This window comes from Nannospalax galili, unplaced genomic scaffold, assembly GCF_000622305.1.
Source record: "Nannospalax galili isolate Female #2095 unplaced genomic scaffold, S.galili_v1.0 scaffold340, whole genome shotgun sequence".
Taxonomy (NCBI): domain Eukaryota; kingdom Metazoa; phylum Chordata; class Mammalia; order Rodentia; family Spalacidae; genus Nannospalax; species Nannospalax galili.
This window is the reverse complement of record NW_008347519.1, coordinates 796,245-821,594: the sequence shown is the minus strand read 5'-3', so window position 1 is coordinate 821,594 and position 25,350 is coordinate 796,245. Positions and strand designations below refer to the sequence as shown.

The window sequence follows — 25,350 nt, the reverse complement described above, 5'->3', positions numbered from 1 at the left end:
TCCCCTTTCCCCCTCTTTTCTCCTGTGACCCCACTGACCCATCTCCTTCACCCTCCACAGAGCACAAGTGCAATGCCTCATCACAGTTCCTGTGCAGCAGCGGGCGCTGTGTGGCTGAGGTGTTGCTCTGCAATGGCCAGGACGACTGTGGTGACGGCTCAGATGAGCGTGGCTGCCATGTCAACGAGTGTCTCAGCCGTAAGCTCAGTGGCTGCAGTCAGGACTGTGAGGACCTCAAGATTGGCTTCAAGGTGTGCCTAAATTTGAGGTGATGACTTCCACACCCCAGATTTGACCTAAACACCTTGTTCTACCCCCTTCATTCATTCATTTCCTTATCTATTCATTCATCAAGTGTTTATTGAACACCTACTCTACCAGACAGTATCCCCTAGACTCTGGAGATGCAGCAGGGGGCAGACAGAAGTCTCGGTTAAGTTAAATTCTCCATCTATCTGGAATGTAGACCCAGCAGGGTTTGCCAACAGATGAGATAGGGCTAGGAGAGAAGAGAGTGAGGATGTCAGATAGATTACAGATAACGAGATCTGAAGTTCAAGGGGGAGGCCCAGCTGGAAAGAGTTGTCAGGCACTGGCAGAGGGGTCTGAGGAGGAACACCACTGAGCAGGAGGACAGCCACGTGAGAAGAGCATTTCCAGGGAACATTGTGCACGGGTCTAGCCTATTTTGCTCATAGGACACCTGGCTGGGGAAACCCAGGCATTAACCTCTGGGTGTAGAAACATTCAGTACCATGTGGTTCCCATGGTGAGGGCTGGGCCTCTAGCCACGTGAGTGTGAGCTCACTACCTGTATGCTGCCCTCCTCCCTGTGGCAAGGCAGGGTCCAGAGGGCCTCTGGTCCTGGAGGGGAAGCCCAAAACCCAGAGCCCTGCCATATCCTCAGCCCCAGGCTCCCTATGCCCACAGTGCCGCTGTCGCCCTGGCTTCCGGCTAAAAGATGATGGCAGGACTTGTGCTGATGTGGACGAGTGCAGCACCACCTTCCCTTGCAGCCAACTCTGCATCAACACCCATGGCAGTTACAAGTGTCTGTGTGTGGAGGGCTACGCCCCACGTGGTGGTGATCCCCACAGCTGCAAAGCTGTGACTGGTGAGATGGGTGCTTGGAGGGTGAGAGAATGCTCAAGCATCTGTGGGTGGGGCAGGGAGTGGCAGGGGGAGAAGGCTTGGGACAGCAGAGCCGAAGGTAGTGTGGGGGACCAGGGCTGCTAGAATGTACGCTAGCCAGGAGCTGAGCCAGGACCCTCTGCTTCCAGATGAAGAGCCATTTCTCATCTTCGCCAACCGGTACTACCTTCGCAAGCTCAACCTCGATGGCTCCAACTACACACTGCTTAAGCAGGTGCCAAAACCCAGGCCCTCCTTAACACCTATCAACTGCCAGGACCCAGTACAGTATTCCCAATTCTCCCCACGTGGGCCCATGGTTGTCTCCTACTGCCTCTCCAACTAGCCATCTCCCAATTCCAGACATCCTTCCCCAGGTGCAAATGTGCCCCTGCAGCCAGCTGACTCCCCTATCTCCATTCTCCAAACCCAGGGCCTGAACAATGCTGTTGCCTTGGACTTCGACTACCGAGAACAGATGATTTACTGGACAGACGTGACCACCCAGGGCAGCATGATCAGAAGGATGCACCTTAACGGGAGCAATGTACAGGTGAAGCAGAAGGCCTGCCCCACCTAGCTGATAAGACACATGGGACCCCACAGATGAGCCCCACACAGCTCTCTGTTACAGGATTATCTCTTCCTACCAGCCTACCAAAATCACTTCTTCTCCCCGCTCACTGAACTGTGGAGAGATGCTGCTTGTTCTAGCTTTTCCCAACTCTAAGCCCAGAGTGCAAGGACAAGGAGACCCCTCTTGCCTTTCCCCTTACTGCCATCTGCAGTTCCCCGTTTATCAGGAAGGCCCTCTTAGGTCTGACCTCCCATATATCTGTGTTCTAGGTACTGTGGCCTAGGTGTGGTGGTGCTCCTAGAGACCCTTTATGGGTTCCCCTGCTGATGACTACTTAGTGCCAGGCTTGGGTCACATTCATTGTTTTCCTAACAAGGCCAGGAGAGGGAGCTTCATTTTACAGGAGGGAGAAGCTGGGCCTCAGACTGAGGGTTCCACCCAGGCTCCTCCTTCCTCACTCTGCCTGCAGGTACTGCACCGGACAGGCCTCAGTAACCCAGATGGGCTGGCTGTGGACTGGGTGGGTGGCAACCTCTACTGGTGTGACAAAGGCCGAGACACCATCGAGGTGTCCAAGCTCAATGGGGCCTATCGAACAGTGCTGGTCAGCTCTGGCCTCCGTGAGCCCAGAGCTTTGGTGGTGGATGTACAGAATGGGTAAGTAGACAGAGGGGGTAGGGGAGCCCCTGAAAACACCCAGGCTCAACCTCCCTTCAAGCTTCTAGTGAGATCAGTTTCTAGACTCTTAGGGCTTACTGTCCCCCTAACCTTGCCAGGTACCTGTACTGGACAGACTGGGGTGACCACTCACTGATCGGTCGGATTGGCATGGATGGGTCTGGCCGCAGTGTCATTGTGGACACCAAGATTACATGGCCCAATGGCTTGACACTAGACTACGTCACAGAGCGCATCTACTGGGCCGATGCCCGTGAGGACTACATTGAGTTTGCCAGCCTGGATGGCTCCAATCGTCACGTTGGTCCGTACCAATGAGGCTCCCCAAGGCCAGTAGGCCTGGGTATCTAAAGTGATGGGATAGCATTTAGGGGGCAAGAAGGCATGGTGTATAGAAACCACCAACCAGGGGTACAGGGGTTCCAGGTACCCTGGTGCTTCCCCCAAACTAGCCCAGGTACCAGGCTATTATTGAGCTCCCTTGGGAAGGAGAAAGGGCCCTCTCACATACAGATCAGGATAATAGCCCAAGGGAGGTGGGGACATACAGACTAGCTGAAGAACTACTCCGTACTTCTGAGAGGAGCTATGTGTTACTCTTCTAGAAGAGTAGCTTGGCCCTTGGACAGACTGCCACTCTGCAACCTAGGAAGCTGTCAAACCATCTAGAACTGGAGACAGTTCCCATCTTTTAGGGTTACTATGGGAATGGGAGCTAAGGAGGTCAGGTAGGCAATGAACCCAGTTTGCACTAGGTGCCAATTGTCAGTGTGTCTGTCCCCTACATCTCCAGTGCTGAGCCAAGACATCCCACACATCTTCGCACTGACCCTGTTTGAAGATTATGTCTACTGGACAGACTGGGAGACAAAGTCCATCAACCGAGCCCACAAGACCACAGGTGCCAACAAGACGCTTCTTATTAGCACCCTGCATCGGCCCATGGACCTGCATGTCTTCCATGCCCTGCGCCAGCCAGATGGTAAGCAGGTGAGGGGGTGGGAGCAGCAAAGGGCAAGCTAGCCATGAAGGGTCCCAGAGTGGCACCTCCACAAGGATCAGAACACACAGTCTGAGCAGGAGTTCTTGCTTGTCCCCACTCCAGCATTGAGCACTCCCTGCTGTTCACCAGCAGATTCCAGAGGCTGTGGGCAGAGTATGGTCAGGCTCTCAGGAGCTTCAGCCCAGCTAAAGGAGTTCAACACTGGGCTCTCCTGGCAGCAAGGCTCTGAAGTCACCAGAGAGCCCAGAAAAGGGTGGGTGTGAATGCAGAGCATCAAAGGAGGCTCAAAAGCAGGCAGAGATGGTGAGGGACTTGATGGGGTGAGCTCTGAGCCTGGCCCAATCCTGGGTCTCAAGGGGGTGGTCCTTTCCTGGCTGAGGTTTCGATTCCAATCTGCAAGAGTCGGGATAAAGATCCACCCTGCCTCTGCCCAGGATAGAGTGCCAGGGAGGCTTTAGAAGACCAGAAACTATTCCCAGCAGGACCTGCCCTCACAGTCAGAAGGCAGCAGCCTGTCATATACCAGGCGTAGTCAGCTACCCTTCAACCTCTTTTTCCTTTTCTCTGGCAGTGCCCAACCACCCCTGCAAAGTCGACAACGGTGGCTGCAGCAACCTGTGCCTGCTCTCCCCTGGGGGTGGTCACAAATGTGCCTGCCCTACCAACTTCTACCTGGGTGGTGATGGGCGTACCTGTGTGTCCAACTGCACTGCAAGCCAGGTGAGACGCCCCTCAAGACTCCCACTCTCCAATGCCTCAGTCGCCTCACACTAATGTCCCCAATCCTCTTTGGACCCTAACACCCACTCCTAATACCTACAAGTCTGGCTTTCCCATGCTAACACCCCCACGTTTCTTGCCTACCTCTTGTCTCCCCACAGCAATACTTTTATTCTTGTCATTATACAGACACCTCCACACGCTAATGGTGATCTCACCAGTGCCTCCACCTGACCTTCCCATGTTCTCCCCATAGAGATGCCCCCTCATCTGGCCTTCCTTGCACACATTAATCCCAACTCCCCATCCACCTCTGCCTCCCCACAAAACACCCAGATCACACTCACTGCCTCTTTGAAACACCTCTGCCCCTGGAAAGAAAATCTGAGTTCCCCAGACCCCACCAATTCCTCTTGCCCCACCTGCCCTCCAGTTTGTGTGCAAGAACGACAAGTGTATCCCCTTCTGGTGGAAGTGTGACACCGAGGATGACTGTGGCGACCACTCGGACGAGCCCCCAGACTGTCGTGAGTGTCCAGGGTGTGGGTAACAGAAGGGTCCTTATTGGCCACAACAGACAGAGGCTGCAGGGTCCTGCTCACCCTGTTCTTCTTTTTATTTGTGTGTGTGTCTGTGTATTGTGATGTGTGTTTGTGAGTGTGGGTGTGCACATGTGCCAATGTGTGTGGAGGTCAGAGGACTTTTGGGAGTCAGTTTTCTCCTTCTACCTTGGGTTCTGGGGATAGAACTCAGGTCATTAGGTGGCATGGCAAGTGCTTTTACCTGCTGAGCCATCTACCTGGTCTACCCCCTGCTCTTCTGATGCTGAGCCTACCCTTCCTGGCAGCTGAGTTCAAATGCCGCCCAGGACAGTTCCAGTGCTCAACAGGCATCTGCACCAACCCTGCCTTCATCTGTGATGGAGATAATGACTGCCAAGACAATAGTGATGAAGCCAATTGTGGTAAGGAGCTGCCTAGACACCAGCCACACTCTCTCCCCAGGTCTTGGGGGTTTAAAGAGCAAGGAAACTCCAGCGGGTTCCAGGCTGCTCAGCTCGTAGCCCACATCCCAGTCCTCTGAGGGGGAACAGAAGCCTCTTTCTGACCTGAATCCTCCATCCATCATTAGTTACCTCCCCTTCTCCCATCCCCAGACATTCACGTCTGCTTGCCCAGTCAGTTCAAGTGCACTAACACCAACCGCTGTATTCCTGGCATCTTCCGTTGCAATGGGCAGGACAACTGTGGGGACGGCGAGGATGAGAGGGACTGCCGTAAGTGCCCAAGGCCACAGGAGGTCCAGGTTGGGGGAAGAGGGCATGGAAACCCAGCACACACTATTGCTTCCCACTGTTTCCTCTGGAGGGGCCAGAGTGAACTTTATTAGAGGAGTGACATAAGTCACATTGGATGTATCCTGGTTTGCTCATAAAAAGCATTGTGCGCAGTATGGAAGATTCCAAAAAACACCAAATGAGGATAAACTTATTCCTTCCTCCTGGACTATTGGTCAAGACCAGGGTCAGGGCTTTTGGAAGAGGGAGAAGATGGTGACCTGGAGCTGGCAGGAGGCATAGGAGCCCTCATTCTTTCATCCTCCTTGCAGCCGAGGTGACCTGCGCCCCCAACCAGTTCCAGTGCTCTATCACCAAGCGTTGCATCCCCCGCGTCTGGGTCTGTGACAGAGACAACGATTGTGTGGATGGTAGTGATGAGCCCGCCAACTGCAGTGAGTTGCCCTGTGCCCCTGAAGCCCACCTTCTCCTGCAGGGTCTAAACCTCCATCACCCCAGCAGGCATACCTCACTCTATTCCTACTCAGCTATTCTAGAGGGGGTGGCCTCTCCTCACCCATGCCCATGCCCTTGCAGCCCAGATGACCTGTGGAGTGGATGAGTTCCGCTGCAAGGACTCAGGCCGCTGCATCCCAGCACGCTGGAAGTGTGATGGAGAGGATGACTGCGGGGATGGATCTGACGAGCCCAAGGAAGAGTGTGGTGTGTGGCCCTGTTCTGGGAGGAAGGCAATCTTGGGGTTAAGGCTGGCATGGAGTCTGCTGGCAGACAGAGGGCAGGACTGCCTGCTGGCCAGGTCTCAGTGTGGCCTTAGTGCAGAGTTGTCATGCCCACTAGGACTGACACAAGGAGGCCTCCTCTAGTTCTTTCCTCAGTCCCCTATGCCCACCGCTTCTGAATTCCCTGTTCCTGCCCCAGCCACCCCTCAGCATAGACCCGTGCAGAATTTTCTGTGCCCTTTCTAAAGGATCCATTCACCAGCTCCCCAAATCAGCTCCCACACTTTCGTCTCCTCTGCCCCAAACTTCTTGTAGACCCCACGTGTCAGAGCACTGCCTGGGCCCCAGAGTGGAGCTTCCTCAGACTACAGTGACCACCCACCCACTCCTGACCTGCCCACCCAAGACCCTAACATCTACCTCCACATCTTGCTGCCCCCAGATGAGCGCACCTGTGAGCCATACCAGTTCCGCTGCAAGAATAACCGCTGCGTGCCAGGCCGCTGGCAGTGTGACTATGACAATGACTGTGGGGACAACTCCGATGAGGAGAGCTGCAGTATGTTCTCCGCCTTGCCCTGCCCAGCACACACTCTCCCCTCCACAGCAGCCATGCCCCTCCTGCCACCATGCTGGGCTAGAGCAGGGGGTGGCCTCCCAGGGCAGGGGTCAGGAGCCCCTCTGCTGCACCCCACCTCACTCCCTGTCATATACTTGAGTTCATGCCATTTCATCTCATCTCATGTTTCTCTCCATTTTCATACTGTCCTCTTGGGGTTGCAGAGGTAGGTGTTTCTGATGTACCTGCTCCTGCCACCCTCCACCTCTGCCCCAGAGCCCACCCATCCCTGCGCTGTGCCTCTGCCCATCGTCCTTCACTGGCTTCTCCCCAGACCTGGTGCTTGTCTCAGTGGTCTTGTTCCTCTCTCCCCAACGCTGGCTGTCTTAAGGACATGACCAAGGACCTGTGCCCTCTCCCATGTGTCGTTTCCCAGCAGGGTCAGTGTAAGCGCCCTCTTTGCCCGGCCAGGTCCATGAGGGCAGCTAACTGGCAGAACTGATTGAGTGTCTTGGTCATTACACGAGTCTCCTGTGGCCTTCAGGGACATAGGAATAGGCCTTGGGCTTGGGAATATTTCCGAGGGCTGGAGATGCCCTGAGGGCAGAGGCCCTGTGCCCACCTTGCTGGGACCTGTCTCTCCTCTATCCCACCTTAGCCCCTCGGCCCTGCTCCGAGAGTGAGTTCTCCTGTGCCAACGGCCGCTGCATTGCCGGGCGCTGGAAGTGTGATGGGGATCACGACTGTGCCGATGGCTCTGACGAGGTGGGTAGGGAGACCTCAAGGAAGGAGATGGCCTTGGTAGAATTAAGGCAGGACTCCAGGGGCCTGACCAGGCTGCTGGCTCCCATGCCCACAGAAAGACTGCACCCCCCGCTGTGATATGGACCAGTTCCAGTGCAAGAGTGGCCACTGCATCCCCCTGCGCTGGCGCTGTGATGCAGATGCTGACTGCATGGACGGAAGTGATGAGGAAGCCTGCGGCACTGGGGGTGAGCCCCTTCAGTCTGGCATCTCCACCCCTCCTGCCATCCCCTATCCTCATTATGTGGCCCTGTTCACTCAGTTCTTTATTTCCTGTATTCATTTTTCCTGCAACAAACTTTTACTGAGCATTCTCCATGAGCCAGGCACTGTCCTAGGTGTTGGGAATGTAACAATAGGCAAGACTCACACCTATTCGGTACATCTTTGTGCATATTATACCCTAACCAATGCTACCTTGCCAATGGGGCTAGCTGGGCAGAAATCCAACAAGACCACAGGCTGTGCCATCCATGCCCTATGTACCTTACTCCCAGTGGACTCTGTAAGAGCCAGGTCCTGCTCACCTCCCTTACCTGAGGCAGTAAGCCAGGGCCTGTGACAGCCATACCTGCCTGGGCTCAGCAACCCAAGAGGGCAGTATGACACCCACTAGGAGAGGAGGCTGAGGGTTGGAGCATGGGTCCTCACTAGGAAGGCAGCCTTCCTGGTTCTGCCCTGTAAGCTGAGGATAGGGACCCAAACTCAGGTCTTTAACTGCCACCATTTATCTGTGCCTGCCACAGTCTGCGCTGCTCTGCCTTGTCTCCCCAAGAAGAGCATCCTGAAATCCTATGGACACTTGTCTCCAAGTGGCTTCTCCTCCCCTTAATACCAGAGAATGCACTTTTGCCTCTCTGCCCACTCAGCAGAAAATTAAAAGACCCAAGTCTGACTATACTATTGTTTCCTTGGTGACCTCTGGGCTTCAGCCCCGCCTGTGGAGGCAGTGATGGGGCAAGATCCTGTGGCCACAGCCTGCTGCTCACACTCCTAACCCCCTTTGTTCACTCTGGTAACCAGTGAGGACCTGCCCCTTGGACGAGTTTCAGTGCAACAACACCTTGTGTAAACCACTGGCCTGGAAGTGTGATGGCGAGGATGACTGTGGGGACAACTCTGATGAGAACCCTGAGGAATGCGGTGAGGTTTAGGGTACAGCAAGGCCAGGTTGGGGGCTGTTCCAGGCCAAGAACAGAGCTCTAGGTGGTCAACCTGACCCCCTTACCCCTCACCCCCAAGACTGACTCTGTCTCCTGACCTCTACAGCCCGGTTCACATGCCCTCCCAACCGACCCTTCCGTTGCAAGAATGGCCGCGTCTGTCTGTGGATTGGACGCCAGTGTGACGGCACTGACAACTGCGGTGATGGGACTGATGAAGAGGACTGTGGTAAGCCAAGGGGCAGTTGGGAGAACCTGAGGGAGTGAACCTACCTCACTGCTGCAAGGCTGAGGACAGAGACCTAAATCTGGAGAGAGACAAGCCCCTGGGAAAGCTACTGCAGCCCTCCTGGGGGCCATGGGTTTGCAGTGAGCCCACCCCTGTTCCCACCCTGATGGGTAGCCAGGCTTGGACCCAACTGTATACTCAAGGTCCCTATGGGAGGACGGACAATGTGGTCAGTACCCAGGGCCTAAAGTCCCCACCCTCCCCAGAGCCCCCCACGGCCCAAACCGCTCACTGTAAAGACAAGAAGGAGTTCCTGTGCCGGAACCAGCGCTGTCTGTCATCTTCACTGCGCTGTAACATGTTTGACGACTGTGGGGATGGCTCTGACGAGGAGGACTGCAGCATCGGTAGGAATAGGTCTGAGTGCAGAGGGGCGGGTGCCAGGGAGGAGGGGCCCAGGGGAGGGAATCTATTGTTTGTCATTCACAGACCCCAAGCTGACCAGCTGCGCCACCAATGCCAGCATCTGTGGGGATGAAGCACGCTGTGTGCGTACTGAGAATGCTGCCTACTGCGCCTGCCGCTCAGGCTTCCACACTGTGCCAGGCCAGCCTGGCTGCCAAGGTAGGAAAACTGGACAGGAGATGGGGCAGAAACCCCAGCTCCTAGACTCCCCATGACCCTCGGTGTAACCCCCAGATATCAACGAGTGCCTGCGCTTTGGAACATGCTCGCAGCTCTGCAACAACACCAAGGGTAGCCACCTCTGCAGCTGTGCCCGGAACTTCATGAAGACACACAACACCTGCAAGGCTGAAGGTGCCAGAGTCATGAAAGGGCAGAAAGTGTGGGTGGGGCCAGTTCACATCAGGATATAAAATGCAGCTGACCTGGAATGGAACATTCCCGATCACACTCCCTTGCCCCAGCATGGACCTCTAGACCCAAGGTGCAACATCCCAAACAGAGCACGGCACAAGCAGAGGGTGTGGCCTGGCTCTCTGAAGATCTGTGGGGACAGCACTCCCGTGTGGCACACAAGCCTCATCCCATACCACCCCTAGGTCGAGAGCAGTTAAACTCACAGTTACATGTGCCCACCTGCATATCCCTCATGCTCTCTCTCTCTCTCTCTCTCTCTCTCTCTCTCTCTCTCTCTCACACACACACACACACACACACACACACCACTGCACCTTGCATTTGTGTAAGTGCAGACACCTCCACACACCTGTACACTCACATACCATGCATGCACGTGGGTGTTTATATACACATACTCAAAAGGGCTCTCATTCCATACACATACACCCCCACATCAGTGTGCCCCCTCAGCATTTCTAAGGTGGTATGTAGCAGACTGTGGTGATGCTGTCCAGAGCCCACGGGGAGGCAGAAGTGCTAGGACTAGAGGGGCAGAGACAACTTTCTGAAGCATCTGGTCATAGAAGATCAGTTTGTGATGTTTGTGGCATAGGCTGGAGCCCTCAGGCCTGACATTGGGGGCACAAGCACCAGGATCACCCCATTCTAGCAAGAACAGATGGTCTGCTTAGATCAGAGGCTACTGTATGGTAACGGGCTGGGATGGACAGCATTGTTCTCCAGCACCTGGCCCCTAGACCTGGGTTCCTAACTCCACCTTTCAGGCCCACCTGACATGTAGCCCCTTGCCCCTACAGGCTCCGAGTACCAGGTCCTGTACATTGCTGATGACAATGAGATCCGAAGCCTGTTTCCTGGGCACCCTCACTCAGCCTACGAGCAGGCCTTCCAGGGTGATGAGAGTGTCCGCATTGATGCAATGGATGTCCACGTCAAGGCAGGCCGTGTCTATTGGACTAACTGGCACACAGGCACCATCTCCTATAGGAGCCTGCCACCTGCTGCACCTCCTACCACTTCTAATCGCCACCGGAGACAGATCGACCGGGGTGTCACCCACCTCAATGTAAGTGCCCAGCCTGATACATCTGGTAGAAGAGCTGTGGAACAGACTGAGCTGAGCAGTACTTGAAAAGGGCATTGACAGAGCATAGGACTGGAAGACAGGAGCAGTCAGGATTGACTTCTGAGGCACAGACGACAGACAGGTAGACAGAGCAATAAGAAGTGTCTTGTAGGGCTGGAGAGATGGCTCAGCAGTTAAGAACACTCATTGTTCTTTCAGAAGACCCGGGTTTGAATCCCAACACCCACATGGCAGCTAACACCCATCCGTAACTCTGGTCCCAGGGGATCCGACAGCCTCCTCTGACCTCCGCGGGCATTGCACAGCATGGGTGCACTTACCTACATGCAGGCAATACACACACACACACACATAAAAACAATAAAGTATAATTTTTTTAACTAGAGTTGAGGTGCTGGGCATGGTGGCGCATGCCTTTAATCCCAGCACTTGGGAGGCAGAGGCAGGCAGATCTCTGAGTTCAACACCAGCCTGGTTTACATAGGGAATTCCAGGACAGCTGGGGCTACAGGGAGACCCTGTCTCAAAAAGACCAAAAAAAAAAAAAGAAGTGTCTTGTAGTTGGCCCTACCACATGACAGCCTGGGGCACCAGGGCAGAATGACACTCAGCCTCAGAACCAACTTTGATTCCTGGTTATCACTGCCACTGTCATGTCAGTCTTGGCCAACATATCACTGCTACCACCATGTCAATCTTGGCCAACTTGCTTAACTTCTTTGGGCCTCATTTTATCAATAAAATGAGATAAGCTGGGCATGATGACATATGCCTCTAATCCCAGCACTCAGGAGACAAGCAATCTCTGAGATCAAGGCCAGCCTGGTCTACATAGCAAATTTCAGGCCAGCCTGGGCTATAGGGAGCCATGTATCAAAAAGAATAAAATAAAAATGAGAAAATACCTACCCTAGGCAAAATATTCATACACATAAAATAAAAATAAATAAATAAAAATTTTAGAAAGACCTGACCTTCTTATAGGCTTTTTTAGTTAGTTGGTTGATTGGTTTTGCAGTGCTATGATTGAACTGAGGCCTCCCATTTGCTAAGGAAGTGCTTTACCAATGAACTACACCCCCAGATTCATAGGCTTTTTCTTTTTTTAAATATTTTATTTATTATTTTTATTTTATGTGTATGAGTCTATTGCCTGCATATATGTGAATGCACCCGTGTCATGCAATGCCACGGAGGTCAGAAGAGGTTTCAGATTCCCCTGGAACTGGAGTTAAGGATGGTTTGTAGCCGCCATGTGGGTGCTAGGATTCAAACCAAGGTCTTCTGCAAGAATAGCCAGTGTTCTTAACCGCTGAGCCATCTCTCCAGCCCTTTTTCTTTTTAAAAATATTTTATTATTTTTATTTTATGTGTATGAGTGTTTCCCTGCATGTATGTAAGTACACTGTGGGTATGCCTGGTACCATCAGAGGCCAGAAGAAGGCATCAGATGCCCCTGGAACTGGAATTACAGACAGTTGGGAGCTGCCATGTGGATGCTGGGAATGGAAACTGTGTCCTCTGCAAGAGTAGCAAGTGCTCTTAATTGCTGAACCATCTCTTTAGCCCACAGCCTTTAAAAAAAAAATTTTTTTTTAGATAGGGCCCTACCATGTAGTTGGTAGTCCTAGAACTCACTATGTAGACCAGGCTGGCCTCAAACTCATGGAGATCTGCCTGTCTCTGTCTCCTTAGGGCTGGGACTAAAGGCACACACCTCCAAGCCCAGCTACATTGATTTTTTTTTTAGTATGTTTGTGCATGGTCATACATGCATGCCATGATGCACATGTGGCTGTCAGAGGACAACCTGAGGGAGTTGGTTTTCTCCTCCCACCCTATGGGCCCCAGGGATCAAACTCAGGCCTTGGTAGCAAGTGCCTTGTCCACTGAACCCTCACCCCATAATTTTTTTTTTTTTTTTTTTTTTTTTTTTTTTTTTTTTTTTTTTTGTCTTTTTGAGACAGGGTCTCCCTGTAGCCCCAGCTGTCCTGGAATTCGCTATGTATTTTTTTTTTTTTTTTTTTTTTTTTAAGTGAGGATTAACTAGCAAAGTTTAAAAATATGCTAAGCATGGTGGTTCATGCCTATAACCCTAGGTATGTGGGTGGCAGAGGAAGGAAGATCAAAAGATAGAGGTCAGCCTGGGCTACATAGAGAGTCCCAGGTGAGCCTGAACTATGATAGTAAGACCTGATCTTTAAAAAAAAAAGCCCAGAAACTGGTTATAGTTATGTCGATCTGGGATCTGGGGTGACAGTTTCACAAGGACAGGCTGACAGACTCAGGTAATGGGGATGATGAGCAGGAAGACAAAAGGTGGCGGTCCCTGAACCTGTGACCCACTTAGATTTCAGGGCTGAAGATGCCGAGGGGCATTGCCATCGACTGGGTGGCCGGCAATGTGTACTGGACCGACTCTGGCCGAGATGTGATTGAAGTGGCGCAAATGAAGGGCGAGAACCGCAAAACACTCATCTCTGGCATGATTGATGAGCCCCATGCCATCGTGGTGGACCCACTGAGGGGGTGGGCAAGGATCCTGGAGGGAGGAGGCATATGGGCTGGTGTCAGGAAGGCCCTAGGACAGGAGGTGGGCCCAGCATCCACTGGACTGTCCCTAGACTAGCCTGAGGGCAGAGCCCTGTCCTAGGCCCTCAGGCTTCCAGCCCCAATCCTGACGCTCCTCAAGTCTTTGCTGAGAACTCCCAGCCAGGAGCCTGACCTCTCCTTGTCTGGCTGTCTTGCGCAGCCAAAATCTGGGTCTCCCTCTGCTCCAAGGGGCAGCTCTACCCACTTAAATGCTGCTGACTTAGCACATTGAGTAGCACATTAAAGTAGATGAATGTTAACCTGGTGAGAAGCTGCCTCCCCTGGGTCTCCGTGGGAAGACAGCACATCCTCCTCCCAATACCCAGTAGCTCCTGGGCCAGGCCAGGTGCCCACTCTTCTACCTTGGTCCACCTCCTTGGCCCTGGAGCCCAACCCACTCTCACAACTTCTCCCTCCCCAGAACCATGTACTGGTCAGACTGGGGGAACCACCCCAAGATTGAGACAGCAGCGATGGATGGGACCCTTCGGGAGACTCTCGTGCAAGACAACATTCAGTGGCCCACAGGTCCCTGGGGCAGGGAATGTTGTGGGAGGGACAAGCTCTGAGCACAGCTTTAGAAATCACCCAAAAATGAGGGCAGGGAGGGGTTTCAGTGGATAGAGCTATGGGCTATGGGAGCTTTTCCCAGATGGATAATTAGGAGTGCTCACATGAGCAGAGTGGCACTCCCCTGGACAACAGACAGTCCATTCTATTCTCTGCACCCAACCTGGCATGGCAGAGGCTGAGCCTTCACAGTGTCCTCTTCCCCTCCCTAGGCCTGGCTGTGGATTATCACAATGAACGACTGTACTGGGCAGATGCCAAACTTTCAGTCATCGGCAGCATCCGGCTCAATGGCACTGACCCCATTGTGGCTGCTGACAGCAAACGAGGTTAGAGGGCAGCAGCAGTCTCTGTCCCCAGTCCTGCCTGCAAGCCTCCCACCCTCTCACTGAGCCCAAAGGCTTTACTCCAGTGCTGTCATTCTTCAATAACCTGGCCTCTTGGATAGGCTGGCCTCAGCCACCCTGCAGCCTGGTCCTACCTGTCCATTTATTCATCCTACCAATGAGTGTCAGGTTATGTGGAGGCAACAGGGGTGGCTGAAATTGACAAATATGGGGAGAAAGAGCTGGTCTCCTGTGGCCCCAGAAGTCTTAGAGTGATGGGACTTTTGCCGTTAGTGGCCACAGGAGAGGAACAGATGGGGACAGGAATAGTTTGGTTTGTATGTATTGAGTTTGAGGTGCCTAGCCTGCAGGGCTAAGGATCTTGGAGAGTGGGACCAGAGCCCGGGTACCCCTCTTGATTTCACCTCCTCCCCCAGGCCTAAGTCACCCCTTCAGCATTGATGTGTTTGAGGACTATATCTATGGTGTCACCTACATCAATAATCGTGTCTTCAAGATCCATAAGTTTGGACACAGCCCCTTGATCAACCTGACTGGGGGCCTGAGCCATGCCTCTGACGTGGTCCTGTACCATCAGCACAAGCAGCCAGAAGGTGGGGCAAAATGCGAGCCAGGGTGTGGAAGGGAAGGCCAGTAAGTGGGGGAGTGTTCTGGGTCCACAGGGCTCAGGAGAGACCCTACACAGCATCTACCCCTTCCACACACCTGCAGTGACCAACCCCTGTGACCGCAAGAAGTGTGAGTGGCTCTGCCTTCTGAGCCCCAGTGGGCCCGTCTGCACCTGTCCTAACGGGAAGCGACTGGACAATGGCACTTGTGTACCTGTGCCCTCTCCAACACCCCCTCCAGATGGTATGCTCACCTCTTTCCCCAGGGTCCCAGGACCCTCCTCTCTGTAGCCTCTGACTTCCCTGGCTCTTGTTGCCGCTTCTCTGCTCTGATTGGTCTTCTTGCAGCTCCCCGGCCCGGAACCTGCACCCTGCAGTGCTTCAATGGTGGCAGCTGCTTCCTCAACGCACGGAGACAGCCTAAGTGCCGCTGCCAACCCCGTTACACAGGCGACAAGTGTGAGCTGGACCAGTGCTGGGAGTACTGTCGCAATGGGGGCACCTGTGCTGCCTCCCCCTCTGGTATGCCCCCAACCAGAACTGTTCTCTGCCCCTCATCCCAGCTCCCAGCCCTCAAGCAGAAACCTCACTTTGCCTCATCCCTCTTTGACCAGCATCTACCCCCTCTGGTTGTTGCTTCCCTGAGGTCCTCCCAGCTCTGCTATAGAGCCAGGTGGTCCCCAGGGCAACAGTCCCACTCTCACATCCTCTCCCACCAGGCATGCCCACCTGCCGGTGCCCTACGGGCTTCACAGGCCCCAAATGCACCCAGCAGGTGTGTGCGGGCTATTGTGCCAACAACAGCACCTGCACCGTCAACCAGGGCAACCAACCCCAGTGCCGATGCCTACCTGGCTTCCTGGGTGACCGTTGCCAATACCGTGAGTGAGCCACCCCACCCCCAGGAAAGGGAGAAGGAAGCAGGGCATAGGGGCAGATTCAGAAGAGGGAAGCCATATGCAGCTGAACCAGGCCTAGGCTGTGGGTGCTACCCACTATGTTGGCACACCTCTCTGGGGGGTAGTGAGCCTCCTGGCATCAGGATTATTCAAAAAAAGCAGAGTCCTGTCTAGATGCTTAGGAACATCCATGTGGCCTGTGGTCTGTGACACTAGAGCAGCAGGGGGCTCCTTGGGAGGAAGTAAGAGTCGTCCACAAGACCTGGGGGTCCCCTCAATTGTCCCCACATGGAGGACCCTTATGGGCTTGAGGCACTTCCTTTCCACTTCCAACCACAGGGCAGTGCTCTGGCTACTGTGAGAACTCTGGCACCTGTCAGATGGCTGCTGATGGCTCCCGACAATGTCGCTGCACTGTCTACTTTGAGGGAACAAGGTGTGAGGTGAACAAATGCAGCCGCTGTCTTCAAGGAGCCTGTGTGGTCAACAAGCAGACTGGAGATGTCACTTGCAAGTGAGTGGGACCTTGCTTCCACATTCTGCCCCTTTCCTGACACTCAGCCCTATTTTTGCACCCCATCCCTGCCCTGTCCCTTCCTTAGCATCACAGACACCCTTCTGCCAGCCCCAGCCCCAGCTTCTAACTCCTTCCCACAGCTGCACTGATGGCCGGGTAGCCCCCAGTTGTTTGACCTGTGTCAACCACTGCAGCAATGGCGGTTCCTGTACCATGAATAGCAAGATGATGCCTGAGTGCCAGTGAGTTGGGCCTGAGCCTCAGCCAGGAATGGGTTGTCTCTCTTTTCCCCAAATCTGAGCATCAAGCCCCTGAACCTCTGCCCAGTTCCTGCCCCTTCAACTCTGCTTTCCTGCCTGCAGGTGCCCACCCTATATGACAGGACCCCGTTGTGAGGAGCAGATCATCAGCCAACAACAGCCTGGACGTAAGTGGTGGGATGGGACAGGCAGGACTGGCAAGACTGACTGCCTAGAGAAAGGCCTTTGTGCCTGCTTCCCTGAGCCTTCAGAGGCGGTTTTCCAACTTCTCTCCAGATATGGCCTCCATCCTAATCCCTCTGCTGTTGCTGCTGATGCTGCTTCTGGTGGCTGGAGCAGTATTCTGGTATAAGCGGCGAGTCCGAGGGTGAGCCCACTGGGAGTCTGGAAAGTTCTGACTGTTATTTTATAACCCAATACCCTGCCCCCACAAACATCTGGGTCCTCTGACTCCTGCCTCTCCTCAGAGCTAAAGGCTTCCAGCACCAGCGGATGACCAATGGGGCCATGAATGTGGAGATTGGGAACCCTACCTACAAGATGTATGAGGGGGGAGAGCCTGATGATGTTGGGGGTCTGCTGGATGCCGACTTTGCCCTGGACCCTGACAAGGTAGGCTGGAGGAAGACATTAGAGGGGCTTCCAGAGCAGGGTCCAGAGGCTGTGGGTGGGCAACCAAGGGTGTTAGATTGGATGATGGCACAGAGGTGGGGGCTAGGGTACCCTGGGCCACCATCTGAACCCTCTTTTGTTTTGCAGCCTACCAACTTCACCAACCCTGTGTATGCCACACTCTATATGGGGGGGCATGGCAGCCGCCACTCCCTGGCCAGCACCGATGAGAAGCGAGAACTCCTGGGCCGGGGCCCTGAGGATGAGATAGGGGACCCCTTGGCATAGGGCCCTGCCCTAATGGACTTCCCCCAGAGAGCCCCTGCCAGAGAAATCCTTCAATGAGCCCCCTTCCCAGCCAGCCCTTCGCTGGCTCTGCCGGATGTATAAATGTAAAAATGAAGGAATTACTTTTTATATGTGAGTGAGCAAGCGAGCACAGTATTATCTTCTTCCATTCTCCTTCCTGCCTGCTCCTCAGCATCCCCCCCATGCTGTCTTTGAGGGGGAAGGGAAGGCTCTGGGACCCCTGTGGCTCAACAATATGAGGGAGCCCACCTCCTACATTCCCACCAAAATGCAATCCCTGAGAGTTGGTGGTATAGCCTTCACCCTGTGCAAGACACTTTGCCAAGGCTCCTGCCCCAGCTTTCCCCTCCTCAGCTCCCCAGGCGCTGCTTCTGGAGAGGAGCATTCTCTGTTCCCTCTCTCTGGAAGATCTGGCTCTGGCTGAGGTAGGAAGGAAAGAATGGAGTTTTTTAGTTCTTAGGGGAAGGCATCCCAAGCCCCAGTTCCCCTACTCTAGGGGGCATCTCTGAGATGGCTACTATCAACATCCCTCCCAGACAGGCCCTCTCCTCTCCAGTGCCCCCAGTGTGGCTCCCAGGGCTGGACACTCTCTTTGGTAACTGTCCCCCAGCCTCCCCTGGGGACCAGGAAGAGTTGGGGCACATCACAAGGAAGGGCAAGTGGGCAGCCCCATTTTGGGGATATGAACGTTTTAATAATTTTTGCTGAATTCCTTTACAACTAAATAACACAGATATTGTTATAAATAAAATTGTAAAAGAAAAAAAAAAGAAAAAAAAAGAAAAGAAAGAAGCCACTGTGTCTGCCTATGAGACTTCGGGAGATGGGACTGTGCTTGCTGTTTCAGCCACCAGAGAGAGCCCTGCACCATCCTGGAGGCAAACCTGAGCTTTCCCTGGTCCACTCCAACCCCAGTCTTGCTATAGCAGGGGAGACCTGCTTTTCTTCGCTGTGTGACCTTGAGCCTATGACTCACCGTTGTTGGACCTCGTGTCCCTCTGGCTCTAACCTGGAGCTCTGTTTCACTACGTTATCCTGTCCTCTGAATCCCACTTTCTCTGCCCTTCATTGTCCCTCGCAGTGAGATACCACAGCACAAAAATGAGTGTATTGGGTCATGAAGGTTTTCCAGCCCTTCGGGGTGCTCTCCTACAACTCTTTGACCCTGGTTGCTCTTGAAACATTGACATCTCACTTTATGATGCTCTGAGTAGAACCCTGTATGAAGGGCAAGCAAGAGGGCTCAGTAGAGTGCTTGCTGAGCAAGCCTGATGACCTGTGTTCGATCCCCAGAACCCATGTAGAAATGGGTAAGAATCAACTACACAGACACATGTGCCCACACACATCTCACAAAGAAAAATAAATAAATAAATCCTGGATGAGGGGAGGAGGTGGTAGAGTGAAGGACAGTGGGAAGACCCAGTTTGCCAGACTTACATCGGAGTCCAACAGCCCCATCCTGCCAAACACTGCAAACATTCCAGGTGGTGACCAGGAAAACACACCACGTAAGTTGTTCCAGGTCTCCTTTAATCTCTGCCCAAAGGGCAATGACCCTCTTGCAGAAGTTACACAGCTTTACTGACTGAGGCAGGCTTAGAACCCCACTCTCCACATGGTAGCAAACATAATGCCTGAAGATGTCCTGTAAAATTCCCAAGGAAGCAGCCCTGCTTTTCATCCCAGCCTCTCACTGGTTCAGCTTCCCCAGGATATTTCTCTCTGGCTTCCTCCCTGTCCCTTGGGGAAGCTTAGGAACTAGACAGAAACAAGAGCCTTTCTCTTCCCACATCCAAATCTCATATCCAACCTTATCCTCCAAGCCAATTCTGAGATCCTCCTGGCTTCCCAAGACCCCTTGGCATGAGCAACCCTGCTGGGAAAACGGTGTCCTTGTTGATGGGTTAGCTTGTGTCTCTATCTGGCCACCAGGTGGCATCTACACTCCGGTAGCAACTGCTTATCCAGAAGCTCAACATAGCCCCCTCAACACACACTAATTATGCACCTGTCACAGACCCCAGGCCAACCTCTCACTTCCTTCCCTAGGGCTATTTTGCACTGACCCCTCCACTCTCTGCCAGCTAGTTTCCCTCCCTCCACCCTCTGCCAGCAAGCTACCTTCCCTCCCCCAGTGCCTGCCTGCCCCCCCACCAACAGCAGTCCCATCATCTCAGGCCCCTCCCTATGCCAGTGTGCATCTGGAGCCCCCCGGGAGCCACTGATTCTCTGCCTGTCGCCTCAAGACAGCCCCCAGCTGCAGCTTAGAAAGCAGGCGCACCCTTCCATCAGCATCCTCCCTCTGATGGCCAGGACCAGGAGGGAAAGTCCATCCAACAATCCACCCAGCCAAGTAGGAGGATGTCTCAAAGACCAAAAAAGAGACCGAGCAAACAGAAACAGGATGATGCAGACCAAATGAAAGAGATTCAGAGATGATACAGGAACAGAGGCAAAGACCTAGAGATAAGTGGTGTGCACATGTGCGTGCTCACACGAATGCATGTATAATTGTGGAGAAAACTGGATGACCTGAGATTAGCAAAAGCAATGATGAAAGGATCAGGCCCCATAGAGATGGAGGACTTTGGTCATGGGCTTCTGTCCTGGGAACCTTAGGCCTGGGAGTGCTCTCTGCTGTGCTTGGGACCAGTCCTGAATTCTGTTTGGGGCCATTTGGCCTTGGTTCCAACACTTCTGTCTTTCTTCTTTCTGCCCTGACTGCACCCAAGCCTCTGTTTCCTGTTTTTTCCTCTCTTTGAGTGTCACCATGTCTTCCTCATCCCTTCAGCATCCCTGTCCTTTCTCTGACCCTTTGTGCGTCTGTCTGTCTGTCACATCCCATGTGTCTGTTTATTTGCATATGTATGGGCTTGTCTTTTGGACTGTCAGTGCGGGTGTGCATGTGTGTGTGTGTGTGTGTGTGTGTGTGTGTTTCTGTCCCCGTTTGCTTTTCTATTGCTATGATAAAACACTCCAATATGTATGGGCTTGTCTTTTGGACTGTGAGTGCGGGTGTGCATGTGTGTGTGTGTGTGTGTGTGTGTGTGTGTTCCTGTCCCCAGCTCTATGGGCATTTGCCTCTACCAAGGCAAGGTGAGAGTGCTTTGCACACCTAGCTGGTTGTGCTTATTATCTCTTGGTGCAAGCATGCATGTCACTGTATGTTCCTGCTTGTACGAATCACGTGTGCCCATCTGTGTGTATTTGTGTGCTTCTACATGTACATCTGTGAGTGTTGGTATGTATATGAATATATTGTGCTCTCTGTGTATGCATGCTCACCTGTACAGTGTAGCAGGGTACTGTGAATGTGAGGCATGCCTGGATGCATATGTTCATCTTGAGGTGTGGGCCTGTCTCTCCCCTTTGCTTGTCCCTATCTCTTGCTGTCTAGATGTTGGTCATATCACCACCTCAGCTTCAGCCTCAGTGCATAGCAACAGCTGACAGCTGAAGACTCCCCAGGCAGGGAAGAGAGAGACCAGTGGGAGGAGGAAACTGATGAAGGAACAGAGACAGTGCTGGAGCTAGGGACAGAGACAAGGACAGAGACAGACAGGGAAGGGGACAGGATGAAAAGAGCGGTAGTGAAAGATGGGACTGTAGGAGGGAAAGGACAGAGAGTGCACCAAGAGGCTGGGCAGGCGGCACTGGGAGTTTCCTGCACAGCCCCCATGCAGGGGTGCTTTGAACCGGTCAAGGGTCTGCAATGGGGGTCGAGGGGCAAAGGTAAAAGAGCCAGTCTAGCCGAGGGGTCCTGAGATCGCAGAGGTGCCGTGGGGCGGGGGTGGGGCGGCGGGCGCCGTTTGTCAGCCCTATTGACAGACGTGATGGGGTTTCCGTCCGTGATCAATGATTCTCATCTCCGGGCCGAATGAGCCGCGGGGCGCCCATCCATCCCCGTCAGCGCCGCGCGCAGCAGCAGTCGCCCGAGGCCCCGCCTGCCCTCACCTCGGCCCCTGCCCGGATCCTTTCCCCGGGACCCACCTCAGCCTGGAGCATCACAGGGGCCCCGGGCTTCAGGAGACCCTGGTTCTGCCGCGCCGCCGAGCCTGGCGGGGCTCCTTCCCGCGCTCAGTCCGAGAGCCGGGAGCCCCACGCCCTGCCTCAGAGCACCGACCTGGCCTCTTTGGGGCGCCGCCCCCCTTCCCCCCGCCCCTCAGTCCCTTTCCACTTCACACCTGAGCCAGGGGCGTGTCCCGGGTGTGTCAGGGTGAAAGTCACCTTCCGTGCCCCCAGCTGGGCGGGAGGGGGCGCGCGGGGCGCGGCCGGGATTGGAGCACCGCGGAGCCCCGCCCCCCCGGCCGCCAGAGTCAGACCCAACTTTCTCCCCCGCCCGAGCCCCGCCCCCAGCGCCGCGCTCCGCTTCTGGCGCTCAGTCCGCGGGCCGCACCGCTGTCGCTGCCGCCGCCGTCCAGCCACCCCGAGCCCCGCGCTCCGCGCTCCGCGTCCGGTCCAGCCCAACCCGGGACCCGCCCTGAGCGCCCGGCTCGGCCGCCCGGGAAGATGCGGCTGCTCCCGGAATGGCTCCTCCTGCTCTTTGGCCCGTGGCTCCTTAGGAAGGTAAGGGTGCAGGACTGGGAGCGAGCTCGGGGGTCCCGGGTGCGAAGACCCCAGAGTGCCAGGGGCTCGGGGCGCCCGCCCCGCCCCCAGCACCGAGCGTCCCAACTTTGTGCGTCTTTGGGGCTGCGGACAGACAGACTGCCCGCTTTAGGACTGGCACTCACCCAGCGCAAGTTGGCTGAGGGTGATGAGCTGGTGCCGGGTGGAGGCCCGGCTAGGATCCGCTTCGGGCGCGACGGGGGAGGGGACGAAGCGCGACCCGCGAGTGCGCCAGACGGAGAGGGAGTGCGAGACAGACAGACAAGCCAGCGGGGTGTTAGCCCTGACGTTTTCCCCGCTCCAACCCCGCTTGCCTTCCTCCCTCGGTCTGTCCTTCCACCCCTCACCCTCCACCTTCCCATTTCTCTTCTCCGCACTTGTCACAAAGCCAGGTAGGCTCTGCGTTCTGAGCAGACACGGCCCAGGCACACGGGATCACACGGACCCACACCGACCGGACTGAACGTGGCTACAATCTCCCAACACATTTCCCAACCTCACAGACACACCCCCCTCTAGCACCGGGTTGACCAGGGTTGTTGTCTGGAAGAGGAGTCTCCCCTTCCACCTCCTCCCTGCCCCCACCCTTCTTTGCTGCCTCTTTTCCTAGGGTTTTTTTTTGCGAGAACCCAGAGGCCAAGAGCCCAGACTTGATCCTGCCCACCACCTCCTGACTTCCCAGATGAGGCTCCTGAGCACCCTATGCTCATATGTGCTGATGTGGAGTATGTGGGTTGACACCAGCACCTGTGTGCTAGCATGTGTCCAGGGAAGCCAGGCTTGATATTTAGCACTGGGGCCCAGGGTGAGTGTCTATGCCGGTGTGCCATGGAGATGTCAGCTTTGCATGGGTGAGTGTGTCTGCTCCACAGTGCAGTCATCCATTTGTGCCCTGGTATGTGTTCCACAATGAGGGGTCTAGGCTTTGGCCCTCAACTCCTTCTCTCAGCCTCTCTTGCCCAATCATAACTGTAACCTACCTAGTTTAGGGCCAAGCAGGTGGCTCCACAAGCTTTCACTCTTGGACCCCAATCCCCAACCCCTGAGATATTTCAGAAGGGGTAATTCTCCAAATCACTTGGATCCCCTCGGCCCAGCCCAGTTATCCTCTGAAACTACAGGAGCTATCCTGCCTCCACCAGCTAGTGATAGATAAAGCTTCCTGATTCTTCCAGACCTGCCTGGTGACCTTGAGTGGCTGGAAGCTGAGCTGAGAAGCCCCCTGTATAAAACTGTCTCTGGCAGGAGCTTCACTTGGACTTGCTGTCTGGTTTTATACTGAGAGGACTGAGAGGGCCAGGCCCCAAGCCATGGTGTGTCAAGGCCTGGGGTCAAAAGGAGGGAAGGCTGCTGCCATTGCCCTGGTCCTCCTTCCCACTTCCTCCTCCCTCTCTTCTCCACTCTTCCCTACCACATAAACTCCCCTGTGGACAGATCTGGTTTAATTTCTTTTGCCCCCTGAAGGGGAATGAAACATCTGGCAGAGACTTGAGGGAGTGTAAGCATGAGGATATGAGTGATGGGATCATCTGAATGTGTGAGAGAGCTGCAGCTGTGGGGCATCCTGTTGGAATCAGCAGGGAAGTGCGTATCTGCCATTTGGTCCAGCCTGTGTTTATATGTAGTATGCGTGTACACTGTGGGTGTGCAAATATATAACTGTGCGTGGGGAATTGTGTGACGGGAAGTATTTGTCCAAATACCCATCTATATGTTCTTGTATGCATTTCTGAGTCAAACGTGCACATGTATAGGTTCCAGGGTCTCCAGTATATTTGTATGCTGAGGCACATGTGTTTTCTACATAAGAGTCTGGGGTTATGAGTGTGCACATATGTGCTCATAGTTTGGAGTGCAGTTGAGTGTGGGCATGGGGTTGTGATCCTGGCGATGTGTCCATATATCTGAATGTCTGTGGGTGTGAGTGGGTGTGTGTCTTTAGGGATATCTTGGTGCCAGTGTTGGGAGTGGTCAAAAGATGAGACTGACACTGGGGTCAGAGACAGGTAGAGAGACAGTTTACAGCACAGCTCTTTGGGAAATCTTGACCATCAAATGCTGCCAGCCTTGTGTACTCCCAGGAGTTCGCTGCCTCCTTCTTCCTGGTTCCAGGCTCCTGGTATTGCTCTCAGGGCCTGGTCTCATAAATTCCACTGTTCCTGGGGCTCTGGCCTCCTGACTGGCCTGGCTGCTTCAAGATCTCCCAATACAGTCCCCAACTCCTTTCCCTATCTGTGTCTACCTTCCCCACCACTGGCCAAAGCAGCTGCCTACTGGGAGAAACAGCAGGCGATCAATAGTCACTAATCACTGATCACTAATTACTAATTAGCTGGGGGAGGGCAGGGGTGGAGGCCCTCTGGGACCTATCAGCTCTAGTCTGCCTTAGGGAAGGATTAGGCCCAAGCAAGTCTCTCAGCCACAACCCCTGTTCCAGCCAATGCCTCCCACCTCCTTACCCTCCTCAAGCCCCCCAGCTAATCTCTGGCTGGGCCACTTAGGCACGAACAGCCTGGGCTAGGGCCCAGAGTTTCTGGAGGGATTTGGGGGTAATCAGGGGCCGCAGCTGGGCCAGGAACACAGGGGAGGGGTCTATAGTGACAGTTCCCTTGGGCCAGAGCTTGCAGCCAAGCCCCACATCCTGAATGGGAGGGGCGATGTTGGAAAGGAGAATATTCAGAGGGTCATGGTTGGGGTGGGTGAGGCGCTAGATAGAGATCTTGGGGGACAACTGGTGAAGAGGTTGGATAATGAGACCAGAAGCAAGACAAAGATGGGTCACTGGGGTCAGGGACCAGTAATTAGGAAGGGGAGACATAATCCAGCAGGTAAATGGGAGGGGTCCTCACAGGTGTCAGCGAGTAGCTAGGGAACTTTGGACAGAACCCCTGTACCTCAAAGTAGGTGTGGGCAAGGGGGACAGGGTAACAGAGAGGGGGGCCAGGTCATGATGGTTCCAGCTTAAGGGGACAGGGAGCAGGGAGTGCGGCCTTGAGCGCTGGAAATTGGCGAGTCTCCAGTTCTCCCCCGCCTGCCCCTCCTCCACCTCCACCCCGCCCACTCCCCCTCCGGCTCCGGCTATGGGAAATTACATCCCGGCTCCGCGGCTCCCCCCCCAACCCCAGCCCCACCGCGCCCTGGAGCCCGCGCCTTTATAGGCACATTTATTGCAATAA

The 25,350-nt window shown here is 54.5% G+C and overlaps 2 protein-coding genes across 2 annotated transcripts in view; both read left to right on the top strand.

Annotated features, from left to right (window-relative positions):
- The window catches only part of Lrp1 (LDL receptor related protein 1), an 87,674-nt gene extending 69,319 nt beyond the window's left edge, over nt 1-18,355 (top strand). Inside the window, exons 55-89 of the mRNA XM_008844089.2 lie at nt 61-251; nt 931-1,114; nt 1,281-1,366; nt 1,565-1,684; nt 2,178-2,365; nt 2,485-2,690; nt 3,180-3,368; nt 3,961-4,109; nt 4,543-4,636; nt 4,957-5,073; nt 5,266-5,385; nt 5,718-5,840; nt 5,983-6,108; nt 6,568-6,684; nt 7,343-7,449; nt 7,544-7,676; nt 8,512-8,631; nt 8,758-8,880; nt 9,147-9,287; nt 9,370-9,504; nt 9,580-9,699; nt 10,563-10,831; nt 13,203-13,381; nt 13,866-13,972; nt 14,227-14,343; nt 14,778-14,954; nt 15,073-15,213; nt 15,318-15,491; nt 15,689-15,850; nt 16,208-16,382; nt 16,526-16,627; nt 16,748-16,812; nt 16,922-17,012; nt 17,113-17,257; nt 17,405-18,355. Of these exons, the coding sequence (XP_008842311.1) occupies nt 61-251; nt 931-1,114; nt 1,281-1,366; nt 1,565-1,684; nt 2,178-2,365; nt 2,485-2,690; nt 3,180-3,368; nt 3,961-4,109; nt 4,543-4,636; nt 4,957-5,073; nt 5,266-5,385; nt 5,718-5,840; nt 5,983-6,108; nt 6,568-6,684; nt 7,343-7,449; nt 7,544-7,676; nt 8,512-8,631; nt 8,758-8,880; nt 9,147-9,287; nt 9,370-9,504; nt 9,580-9,699; nt 10,563-10,831; nt 13,203-13,381; nt 13,866-13,972; nt 14,227-14,343; nt 14,778-14,954; nt 15,073-15,213; nt 15,318-15,491; nt 15,689-15,850; nt 16,208-16,382; nt 16,526-16,627; nt 16,748-16,812; nt 16,922-17,012; nt 17,113-17,257; nt 17,405-17,545 (4,934 nt within the window). The 3' untranslated portion in view covers nt 17,546-18,355. The remainder of the gene's footprint in view (nt 1-60; nt 252-930; nt 1,115-1,280; nt 1,367-1,564; nt 1,685-2,177; nt 2,366-2,484; nt 2,691-3,179; nt 3,369-3,960; nt 4,110-4,542; nt 4,637-4,956; nt 5,074-5,265; nt 5,386-5,717; nt 5,841-5,982; nt 6,109-6,567; nt 6,685-7,342; nt 7,450-7,543; nt 7,677-8,511; nt 8,632-8,757; nt 8,881-9,146; nt 9,288-9,369; nt 9,505-9,579; nt 9,700-10,562; nt 10,832-13,202; nt 13,382-13,865; nt 13,973-14,226; nt 14,344-14,777; nt 14,955-15,072; nt 15,214-15,317; nt 15,492-15,688; nt 15,851-16,207; nt 16,383-16,525; nt 16,628-16,747; nt 16,813-16,921; nt 17,013-17,112; nt 17,258-17,404) is intronic.
- Nucleotides 18,356-21,918: 3,563 nt separating this feature from the next.
- Nxph4 (neurexophilin 4) overlaps nt 21,919-25,350 on the top strand; it is an 8,858-nt gene continuing 5,426 nt past the window's right edge. Inside the window, exon 1 of the mRNA XM_008844088.2 lies at nt 21,919-22,135. Within this exon, the coding sequence (XP_008842310.1) occupies nt 22,079-22,135 (57 nt within the window). The 5' untranslated portion in view covers nt 21,919-22,078. The remainder of the gene's footprint in view (nt 22,136-25,350) is intronic.